The following is a 12,077-nucleotide window of genomic DNA, read 5'->3' on the forward strand; positions in this document are numbered from 1 at the left end:
ATATTGTGCTTTGCAGAGAACTAAAACAGGGTTATGTAGTGAGAGTGGGGGCCTTTTTAGATTGGGGGGCCCCTCCAAGGAGGTGGCATTTAGGCTGAGGCCTGGATGACCAAGAAGAGTCTGCTATGCAAAGATGGGGCCGAACCTTCCAGGCAGAGGGGACAGTGATGCAGAGGCCCAAGACTGACAGCTCCTTTTTCTGACTTGTTGGCCCTTGAGTGCCCAATGTGGAGTGGGACTCCGTAACTGTTGAATGAAGGACGAGTGCACACAAGACTGGCACCATCCTTTGCATGGTTGCCAAGGCTACAACGTATGGCTGTGCCTTGATGTTTTCAACCAGCACCCACTGGGGGATGCTTCAGTTGCTGCTGCAGTCATCTATCTTTTGATAAGCCTGATTAAATAATTTCCTGTCTATGTTAACCAAGCCTTAGAAAATAGTCATTGTCACTGACTAATTTTCCATTGATTTAAAAAGTGGCATTTTAATTTTATCTTTAAAATTCTCATTTTTTCCTGAAGTGGATAATGTCTTTAAGGCTGTAGATTTATGAGTTCTGGAAAGTTCAGTAGCTGCAGAGCCCTCTTCTAGTGAAAAACAGTGGACTCCGTCATCATCAGCACCTCCCGAATGGCTACGTTAAAGAAGCCACACCATGGAACTTGTCCCTGCTTGAATTAGCATGAATTGCCTACCGGTTTCATTCATTGTTTCCATTCTACTTGGGGCTGGGTGAGGATGACTTTGAAAGTTTGTGAACCTATGGCCTAAACTCCAAGCATTGGTCTTAATAAACCTTTCTGAGATCATTTCTGAAAAAAAACTGAACAGATTACACATCTCTGCTTCTTTTTGGAAAAGAGGTCAGAGTACTGGCCCAGCCTCAGTGGCCTGTTATAAAGTTGGCCATTCTGATCATTGATTAGCAGTTAGTGAAGAAACTTCCCCTTTGAAGATGTGGGCTCTTGTAGTTCCATTACTCATTAAAAGAAACTCTCTCAGCTAAGAAGCAAATGAATTCCCTCTCTGAAATTCTGGATGAAAGCATACCTCCCCTGTTGGAGTACAGTGTGTGTGTGTGTGTGTGTGTGTGTGTGTGTGTGTGTGTGTGTTTGTGTGTGCGCGTGCATGGATGTGTGTTCTTGCTATCCTCTCTGATGAATTATATCTCCCATAGCACCTTGGGCTTGGTCAGCCCAAGGACCAGAACCTGGGCATTTGGAGGCCACAGTGGCTTTCTTACCACCCCTCCCTCCTGTACAGAACCTGAGTGGTGGCCTCTGAGGTTTCCTAACCCAGCTGACACAGCTTGGGGATCTAAGGAGTTTGGTTCCCTCAACAACTATACACTTAGAATGCCTGCCGTGTGCTAGGCAGAAACGAGATGCTGGAGAATTTTGTTCATGGATGTACCACAAGCCTTTTGGAAGACTGTGGCAGCTATTTTATCTCTGCTGAGACTCAGTTGAGAACTGAAAACTGAAGATAACTAAGTGACGTGCTGCTCTGGAATCATAGAAGTGAAAGGAGCAGTATAATCCCTCCAGTCATAGAACCCACAGAGCTCTGGAGATGTAGAGAGCAGAGGAGGGATGTATAAGAGTCTGGGAAACCCTGAAGGTGGTCCAGGCCTTGCTCCCTCTTTCCATTTCATTATGGAAGCTGGTCACTTGCTTTGAGTGAGATCCACTGGCCAAGGTTATGGGGCTTCTGCATTTTGCAAGGGAAGCGGTGTGAGGTGCTAAAGTTTAGGGGCCAGGGGTCAGGTTGGGGTGTCGGCTCATTCCTTAGGCAAATTACTTAGCCTCTCTCTGCCTGGTTTCCTCGTCCGTAAAACGGATCCAAGCTCCACAGGGAAAGGGCCGTGTGTTCATCCACCAGTGCATCCCCAGCACCCCTCACAGTACCTGTCAGAGTGCCTATTCACATGTAATTGTTACCCGCGTCATATTGTTGTGTCTCACGTTAAAGACAGGCTGAAAAGGATTTTTATGTGTTCTGATCACAGTGTCACTTAAACTAACCAGTTATTATCCTTAAACACCATAAATATGTTCAGTTGTTCATTTTCCTACTCTTCTATTCAGGGGTGAAAGGGACAGTGACATTTCCATGTTGTCCACTTAGCATTTGATGTTGTGAAAATCAGCTGGATCACGGGAACTTGAAGGTGCTTTCTGTGAATTCATGTTCACAGCCACTTTCTTTGCAGCAGCCCTGTCTTGGGACCAGGTACCCACTGCCCTGCATTGCTTGCCTCCCTCTTCCCAGGTACAATTTCAGAATGCTGGCCCTCTCATCTTCGTTCCTGCTGTTAGCCTATCTCCTGACCCATTGGTGTGGCAGCGTGGGCTTCATCTTAGCCAACTGCTTCAACATGGGCATTCGGATCACACACAGCCTTTGCTTCGTCCATCACTACTACCGGAAGAGCCCCCACAAGCCCCTGGCCGGCCTGTTCCTGTCGCCAGTCCTCCTCGGGGCATTTGCCCTCAGTGGTGGCATTACTGCTGTTTCCGAGGTGAGGCGCCCCGCAGCCTTCACACCACATGATTTTGCAGCATGTCCACTGTCCCTCATTCCAGGCATCCCGTTCCTGCTCTACCTGACCCAGCTGGACAAGTACTTGCTTCCTCTTACACGTTCCCCTAAGCTTCTGGGACAACATCTTATGATAGAAATGACTGATCAGTGGTACCCGTGGGAACAGAGTAGACCCTAGTACATAGCTGTCATGCCTTTACCTGACTGGAAGCTGGAGCGGTAGGGCCTCCACTCCCCCTCGCTTGCCCCAGAGAAAGGAGGTACGGCTGGGGACCCAGGGCAGTGACAGTGGTTTCTTTCTGCAGGTGTTCCTCTGCTGTGAGCGGGGCTGGCCAGCCAAGCTGTTGCACGTCGCTGTGGGGGCCCTCTGTTTGGGAGCGACTCTTGGGACAGCGTTCCTCACAGAGACCAAGCTGATCCACTTTCTTAGGACTCAGTTAGGTGTGTCGAGACTCACTGACAAAACGACGTGAACTTGCGGAAGCCTTGTGGCACCTGGACCAGCTGTGGGGCAGTTTTGTGGGTGGAACATGTTTTCTATGCAGAAGAGCCCAGTTAGGGGTCTGTAGTGGAGCGAGACCAACACACAGGTGAGTCATCAGAGCGAACCACCAGACCAAACACTTACTGTCCATTTGAGGTTTCAGACAGCAAGGAGGAGTTCCATTTTTAAGGGAAGACCAAAAAGCTTTTAAAATAGATACAATTATTTTTTTCACCATTTTGTTGTAATCAGCATTTTTCTTTTTGAATAATGTGTTAATTCTTTTTGGTTGAGATTGACCTTCAGAACTACATGTTCCAACAAGCTCTATCTTGGATGATAATAGTTAATAATCTTCTGGCCCAGAAGGAGAGATGTAGCCACTTTACCCTCCACAGGAATATTTAACATATTCCATAAAAGCTGGAAGGAGACTTGATGTTATGTGATGTTGTGCACCAAACAAGAACAAGTTGGCCCTGGAGTTGTGGCTTTCCCCACGTCAACACTGTGGCCTGGTTGTTTAGCAAAGGAGAAATGTTGCTCAATGAGAAATCCAAGAAATGAAGACACAGTCTTTCAGATCACATTACCCACATTTAGCCAGGCAGAGTCACGTCTCTCCCCTTCATGGCTGTCCCCCACTCCCACCCCCACCCCCAGGCCAGCACATGTCTTCCCACAGCAGGGGAAAGCCGGCTCACGACCTCTGGCCTGGCCACTTGAGAGAGGAGGGCTTTGAAGGACACTGTGATCCTTCGTGATCTACTCTGAAGGGAACACCCCTTTGCAGTTGGCTGTAACTTCTCATGAGGAGATTGCACAGATGACAACTAAAGTTGAATAGAGGTGTCTTTTTTCCCATCAGAATGAAATAGGGTAAATTCTATATGGCATGTGTCACTGAATCACACCCTTCCCCCGCTGACCTGTTACTTCCAGCACTGGTCAGTACACCGGAATTCCAGCCCCAGGACAAGACTGGCAGGCCTTCGGATCTGGTCCTTCAGGCTACAATGTGAGCCCAGGCTAAGGCTTGCCTCCCTGCCCTGCACCCAGCAGGTGCTGTTCTCAGGCAGCAAAGCATTCTTCTTCTTTCATTAATGTATTACTATATTAACTGATGTAATTAATGTATTAATTAATTAGATGTGATTGACCTTTGGAGCTACATGCACAGACTATATCTTGGGTGGTAATAGCTAGTAATCATCTAGCCCCGACGTCCCCAAACTTTCTATGTTTACACCCAGAGAGCAGGGAAGCTTGTATCAGATGGCAGTTTGGCTGAAATGCACACATTTAAATCCACTGGCCCAGAGCCAAAGCCAAGAGGCCAAGGATTAAGACCCACCAGTGGACCAAGACTAGGACCCAGTCACCTGGACACCTTTTTATCTATTCAAGGAGAGAATGCTTCGTGTTAATTGCAGGGAAAGTAGCTAAATGCAAAGTGTCACTGAACAATCAGAGGCCCTCCAGAATCATGGGCTTGGTCATGTTTTGTAAGGCAGGGTCAGCCTACCTCAGAAGAACTGATTGCCCCGTGGGGTAGGGTGGGTGGCACACACAGAAGGCAGCCCCCCGCCCCCAAGTACTTTTTTTTTTTTTAAATAAATTTATTTATTTATTTATTTTTGGCTGAGTTGGGTCTTTGTTGCTGCACGTGGACTTTCTCTAGTTGCAGCGAGCGGGGGCTACTCTTCGTTGCGGTGCTCGGGCTTCTCATTATGGTAGCTTCTCTCTTTTTTTTTTTAATAAATTTTATTTATTTATTTATTTATTTATTTTGGCTGCGTTGGGTCTTTGTTGCTGCGCACAGGCTTTCTCTAGTTGTGGCGAGCGGGAGCTACTCTTCGTTGCGGTGTGCAGGCTTCTCATTGCGGTGGCTTCTCTTGTTGCGGAGCACAGGCTCTAGGCACACGGGCTTCAGTAGCTGTGGCACGTGAGCTTAGTAGTTGTGGCACCCAGGCCCCAGAGCACAGGCTCAGTAGTTGTGGCACACAGGCTTAGTTGCTCCGCGGCATGTGGGATCTTCCCAGACCAGGGCTCGAACCCATGTCCCCTGCATTGGCAGGTGGATTCTTAACCACTGCGCCACCGGGAAAGGCCCCCCAAGTACTTTTTTTTGTCTTTTGAATGCACAGAAATGGGCCTCCAGCCCTCACAAGTTCCTTCTCTGATGCTGTTGACCACCCTTCTCTCCCCTAGAACCCTGTCACCCAACCCCTGCCCACTTGACCCCAGACTCAAAGTGTGGTCCTCGCACTACCTGCCTCAGAATCACCTGGATTGCAAGTTATAAATGTAGGTTTCCAGGATCCATTCCAGACCTTTGGCCTCTGCGTCTCTGGGGCAGGACTTTGGGACCAGCTTTTTCGGCAGACTGAGGTTGGCACACCCCATTATCCTCACCAGCGTCAGTGCCCAGGACCAGTCGTGCTCGTGTTCGCAGTGTCCATTCCCAGCTCTAGGAAGACAGCTGCCATTGCCTGAGCAGCAATGCTGACGCCCCACCTCCTCGGGAGCAGGAACACCATGGCTCCCACTCTGTTCTCCAGCTTGGAGAGCCTCTGTGTCTGACAGCAAGGGCTCATGCTCATCTCGTCCCCATGCGGCCGGGCTCTGCTATCAGCACGGGGCTGCCACAGTCAGGGCCAGCGCCTCTTGAGAGATGGCCAGCTGGGACGGCCACCGGGGACTGCTTCCTGTGGCCTGCTTCCCTGTTTATAGAAAGAGGAGTCCCCGTGGCCCAGGGTTTTGGGAAGTGGGTGTTGTCCCATTACTAACGCCTGCTTCCCGGGCTCCAGCACTTGGGCAGCAGGCCCTTTGCAGCCATGGCCTCTGCCTCTGTCCCCGCTGCTCCCTGGAGCACAGCTGGGCCCGACCACTCGCTCTGGGGCTTTCCCCCTGTTCCCCTAGAGCCACACCTGTGCCTCAGGGTGCTTGCATACATGGGTGCTGAGCTGCCCCACGTTACCCAAGAAGGGTTTTGGGGGGGGAAATCACACTTGAGGCTTTAAGTGCCACTCAAAATATAGTGAGGCTACTTCTCCATGGAAACAAGTCTCTAAAGCACATGCATTTATGAAACAAAGAAGCTTTTGTTGGTGAGGATAACAGCATTTCTTCTTTCTGTGCTGCTCTGGCCACATGTGTGTTGGTGTCTTCAGGTTTGGCCTGTCAGGTCCCTCCGTGAGGGGATGCTGCTGTGCTACTTAATGCTTCCTCAGCTGTGACTTCTGGCTCAGGAGATGCTGTATACTCTGCCCCACTCCCTGCCGCTTACCACCTAATTCACCAGGGCACCTCCTCCCTCCTGTCTTCTTTTAAAACCATGTATTCATATTGCTAGTTTCATGTCAATTTCCCCATTTTAAAATGAATAAATTATTTTCTTCACATCTCTGTGAAGATGTTTCATACTACTTCTGCTTCCAAAAAAGAAACAAAAACTCTTAAATTTCAAAAGGAAAGTGGGCAAGTACCTTGAGTATGTGAATCATTTTTATTCCTCATCAGAACGCTTCTCCCTACGTTGACGTTACTGGACCATGATTCTGACTTTGAAAGAGGGGCTGGATTCCTGGCCCCTGCGATGGAGCTTTCTGTGTCCCAGACTGACAGGCCTGGCAGTTTATTCACTGCCTTTCCCTTCCACCCAAAGTAGTGCTTCCCATTGTTGATAGCATTTTCTCTTTCCTATCTTCTCTGTCTGGCCTGTCCTTGTCTTGGTCATGTTTTTAAAATATGCAGCCATTTTTGGCAGGTCAGAACTAATATCAGGGCAGGGAAGACAAGTGTGTGATTTTAGGCCTGTGGGTTTTAGGGAGTCCAGGGTACCCCTTCACCTTTATATCTTCCTCATTCGGGTGCTTGACTCGTGTATTTTATTTGGAAATGAGACTTCTGAGCCAATCACATGCAGGTGGAAAGTGATTTGTTTTACTGCTGTTTACCTGAGTGAATGTCCTTAATGTTGTAAATATTTTATTGATATTTGTTAATTAACTTTCTTTTTTTTTTTAAAGCAGGGTTTTTAATTTTTATTTATTTTTGGCTGCGTTGGGTCTTCGTTGTTGCGCGCGGGCTTTCTCTAGTTGAGGCGAGCGGGGGCTACTCTTCGTGGCGGTGCACAGGCTTCTCATTGCGGCGGCTTCTCTTGTTGTGGAACGCGGGCTCTAGGCGCGAGGGCTTCAGTAGTTGTGGTGCGCGGGCTCAGTAGTTGTGGCTCGCGGCTCTAGAGCGCGGGCTCAGTAGTTGTGGCGCATGGGCTTTGTTGCCCTGTGGCATGTGGGATCTTCCCAGGCCAGGGCTCGAACCCGTGTCCCCTGCATTGGCAGGCTGATTCTTAACCAGTGTACCACCAGGGAAGCCCAAATTTCTTTTTTTTAAGATTTTTTTTTAAATTCTATTTTATTTTACTTTATTTTATTTATTTATTTTTGGCCACGCTGTGCGGCATGTGGGATCATAGTTCCCCGACCAGGGATGAAACCCACGCCCCCTGCAGTGGAAGTGCCGAGTCTTAACCACTGGGCCACTGGGGAAGTCCCAAATTAACTTTCAAGGGTAGCAAGAAAGGTGTTTTATTTGAAGAGTTTGGGGGGAAAGGAAGACTCATTGATTTGCATCATCAGTCCGACCCCAATTACTGTGGCACAATCATTCCCCCTACTTAGTGTCATTCCTTCTTAACCAGAACCATCTGGGTGTATCAGAGTGAAATAGGGAAAATGGGCTCCTAATGTAGTTCAGCCTCCTTTAGGGGCCTAATGAAGGAAGTCTTATAAATACTTCTTAATTATCCTCCGGATTAATTAGCCGAAGTTGCTAGGTGCCCCTGTCTCAAAGTGCAGTCAACTCTTGGCCTGTCAGCTTCTCCATCCTTCTGGGGTAGTATGGCTTAGAGGGAAAGTGCTAGAGGTGAGCTGTAGGGAGTTAAGTCTTTCCCTTCACGAACGGGGTCCTCACCAGAGTAGGTGCACCCAGAACCCTGTCAAGGCTGCAGCACGCTCATGGAGACCCCTCCCCATGGCTTGTCAAACCCGTTACAGTACACCCTGTCCCACACTGAGCATAACAGATATGTAAGTATGCAGGAGTTGTGGTTGGCTAACTCTCTTGGTGATATGTTCTGTAGACATTTGAACATCAGCTTTGAAACTTTGTGTTTGGATCCAGTAAGTTTTTTTCCATCTCAGTCATTTCTGTAGGTTCCTGAAGAGTTGAAGGGCCCTGGATTCTGAGCCTATGAGGCTGAATAAACAAAGGGCCCCAGGGGGCTTGAGAAGGAGGAGAGGGGGTGCCTGGATGGCTGCCTCACCATGAGGCTAGCAGGTGCTGGGTGCTGGGGCAGCTCCTGGTTTCTGTGCTCCTCCTGGCTTCACACTGGGGTGATACCCACCTGTCCTGGGGCCCAGATGGTGGGCAGTCAGGCTGGTGGGCAAGGAGAGGAGGAGTTCCCAGAAATAGGTGCTGCTCTCGGGTAGAGGTCCACGTTCTTCCAATGATGAGACAGTCTCTTTCTTTCTTTTTTTAATATTTATTTATTTATTTGGTTGCACTGGATCTTAGTTGCGGCTCACAGGCTCCTTAGTTGCGGCTCTCTGTCTCCTTAGTTGCAGCAGGTGGGCTCCTTAGTTGTGGCATGTGAACTTTTAGTTGCGGCATGCATGTGGGATCTAGTTCCCTGACCAGGGATCGAACCCGGGCCCCCTGCATTGGGAGCATGGAGTCTTAACCACTGCGCCACCAGGGAAGTCCCGAGACAGTCTCTTTCACCACCTTTTATCTCCTGCCTGCAGTCTCTCCTCTCGGGTTTAAGCTCTGTTCTGTACGCAAAGCCCCTGAGGAGAAATGGAACTGGCCCAGGTTAGCTACTGTGGGCCATGGGTCATAAGGGAGCCAGTGGATGGGCCACCCTCGGGGCAGCTGAGTGCCCAGTTCAATCAGCTCTCACTGGGCAGGGGCTGGGCAGGGTGGCATGGTTCATCCGGAGTTGCCCCTTCAGCCTCAGAGGAGCTGCCCAAGGGCCTGTGATGTAACACCCAACTTGTGAGGGAATGTTCTAGTCCACCATTTACTTGTCTCATTACCTCCCTCCATCCAAAAATGTGTCCCTGTTGGCTCTACTGTCACAGTGCTGCCCTGGTCTGACCAATGCACTTGGCAGAGGCCACCTGGGTTCAGAGTGCTCAGTGGGAAGTGGACCTGAAAACCTGGCAACTCTCAGTCCTTTAATCTCATCCGCATCACAAACTGGGGCCTTGGAACGGGGCTCTGATGCCGTCAGCGCAGTAAACAGTGACTAATTAAGACACGACTGCATTAGTCACGTTGGAGGTGACAACTGAGCAGCATGTTTTGGGTTCGTGTCTGAGAGATCCTGACACACTTTTCAATTATGTGGAACTAATAGTGTGCGGCTTCCACGCAGCCGTGTCGGGCGGGAGGGAAGGGGAGTCTGAAATGAAAGCCTGACTCACTGTGGCTCTTCACTTGCTTCTCTGCACTGCTTTTTGAAAATCACAAAAGTTGACACCAGGGAGCGTGGCATCAGGGGGACCAGAGGGCATCTTTCAGAAGGAGAGTTATGAGACAACTCCGGGTGACACAGGAGCCTCTGTCCTTTCGGGAGGTGTGTGTTGTGAACCCCAGCGTTGACTAGCCCCAGCTTCCCCTGGGCTCGGGGCACACTCTCGTCCAGCCCTCATCAGGGACTGGCACGGCCAGGCAGGGAGAACCATGAGGACCCAGGAGAACCAAAACCCTTACCCGTGAGGGAAACGGCAATGTTTTCCCCCACATGTAATCCCAACCAAACTAGGGAATGTTGCTAAAATATCTTTCCTTTTTGTTTCCCCCAGGGCATTAACACAACAATTTTATGAACAAACCAGATTAGCACAGCGCATTTTTATGTTCTTGAGCTAGAGCTGAAGATTCCTTTCTTCCTCATGTGGCTTGTGAAATCCCTAAGTGGCATCTCTCCAATGACAAGACGATGTTCTTGCAGGTGTGCAGATGTCCAGCTCTGGGGGGCAATAGAAAGGATAGAGCTACTTGCATTTTTTTTCTTTTTTCTTTAGTAAGCGGGAGTGACATCATACGGGGCTGATGGCAAGATGCCCAAGCACACTGGCCACTCATCCTTGCCTCTTTTCAGCTCTCCCTGCAGCAACCCTACAAACACATGGCTGAGAGCCAGGCTCTGGGGGAAGACCCCAGAGGTGTCCTGCCCGCGGCGTTCCTTCCATGTGCACCACCACCAGGGAAGTCCGCTTGAGTCCATGTCTTCCTTCTGAAGTACACGAACAGAGTTTTGCTTTCTAAGCGGCCCATGGTGTCATATACATGGTTATACTCCAGCCTGGCTGCCCTTTTCTAACTCAATGGGTGACCTTGAACAAGCCTCCCTCCCTCTACCACCTGTGGCGCACTGAGCACTGTGCCACGTACCATCTACCTTTGGGCTCCGTTCCTCCCTCAGGTTAACAAGGGCTGGATTTGAGCTGTAGTGATAACATTGAGCCTGAGGAGATGGACGGGCCATCCAGCTCCTACTCCAACTGCAGCAGCACCCTTTTTATCTGTTTTGAAAATTAGGGGTTAGTCTAAGAATTTGCTTGAAAAAAAGGTTCTTTCTGTTAAAAACAAAAACAAAAAACCCCACGTTTTTTGAAATCCACGATTTTGAATGTTTTAAACCTCCTCGCTGACCTTCCATGACTTTTTCTCCCACAATTCCTCTCCCACCTCAGTCTTTATCTCATCTTAAAGAATTTAAGGTAATCGTTTTGCACAGGCATTAGCACGCATAAGAAGTATTTGGGAGAAACAAATCTGGCCAAAAATTATGTTGCGTTACAAAGAAAAAGTTGTCTGTACCCCATGGTCCCCTGTCTGTTGGTGGCCTTGACCCCAGGTGACACCACCAAGGAGTGGGAAGGTAGCTAACTTTGGCCACTCCATCACTTTGTAATCATAGGCAGGAGATGTTGCCTCTCTGTGCCTCAGTTTCCTCATCTGTCAGTAGCCCACCTTGCATAGCCCAGGGAGGATGGAAGGAGAACAGAGGTAGGACAGGCAAATGCAGCTCTGAAAGCCTTGGAGAAAACAACCCATAGCAAGACTCCCTACGTGTCCTGTGTGCGCACCTCCCTGCCCGCTTTCTCTTCTGCTCCTCACCCTCGGCCAGTCCTCTCCTGATGCTGTCCACCCCACCCCCTCCCCAGCCCAAGCTCTGTTCTCCCCACCCTCGCTCCTATTAACCCACTCAAGGCCTGTTTATGGCTGGGCCAGCAAAGGAGCGAGAAGTGAGGACATTACAAATACTGGTGATTTAACCACTTTTCTTTAGCCCTGTCACCCCCAGAAGGCACTAAACCCCAAACATGTGGCATTAGTAAACACAGGACCCATCCCTTTTCCCCCGCTTCTGCCTGGTCTGGTTCTTTGGGTGCCCTCGGGAGCCTAGCACCACCTGCTATCCAGTCTCCAACCTCTCACCTCTCCGCCCCCTGGGCCCTCGCCCCCGTCAGGTTCAGTTGCTCATGCCCTTGACCCCATCACGCTCCTTTCCCTTTCTTCCAACAGCCCTATTTTCATTCTCCCTTAAGAACTAGGAAGGCAGGTTGTGTGTGGGTTCCAGAGAGGGTCTTGGAGGCAGACCCATCCCCACTTCAACCTTGAGCAAGGTAGTTAATCTCTTTGAGCCTCAGTTTACGCATCTAAAACTGGGCATTAGAGCACTTGCCTCATAGGATGTGGCAAGGATTCCATGAGAGGATGGAGGGGCACTGAGCAGGGGGTGCCCTGCACCAGCCCGTTTGCTCTGTGAGTGGAATTATAAATCTGCTGAACAGAGAGGAACTGTGGCCCCTGGGAACATTTGTTTCACGCCTACCTGCTCCCTCCTTCCCACCTAAACCTAGTCCACAGACATGCATGTGGTTGAGTCTTTTTCCCTTCAGTGGCAACATTTCTTTCCCCTTTTCTTGGAGGCAGTGCTGCAGGTGAAGAGGAAACGAAAGATCCTTCTCA

The 12,077-nt window shown here is 49.6% G+C and overlaps 1 protein-coding gene across 1 annotated transcript in view; it reads left to right on the plus strand.

The window, feature by feature from the left end:
• RFT1 (RFT1 homolog) overlaps nt 1-3,269 on the plus strand; it is a 36,917-nt gene extending 33,648 nt beyond the window's left edge. The window contains exons 12-13 of the mRNA XM_068558718.1: nt 2,276-2,525; nt 2,854-3,269. Coding sequence (XP_068414819.1) covers nt 2,276-2,525; nt 2,854-3,021 — 418 coding nt within the window. The 3' untranslated portion in view covers nt 3,022-3,269. The remainder of the gene's footprint in view (nt 1-2,275; nt 2,526-2,853) is intronic.
• The last annotated feature ends 8,808 nt before the right edge of the window (nt 3,270-12,077 follow it).

This window comes from Eschrichtius robustus, chromosome 12, assembly GCF_028021215.1.
Source record: "Eschrichtius robustus isolate mEscRob2 chromosome 12, mEscRob2.pri, whole genome shotgun sequence".
Lineage (NCBI taxonomy): Eukaryota > Metazoa > Chordata > Mammalia > Artiodactyla > Eschrichtiidae > Eschrichtius > Eschrichtius robustus.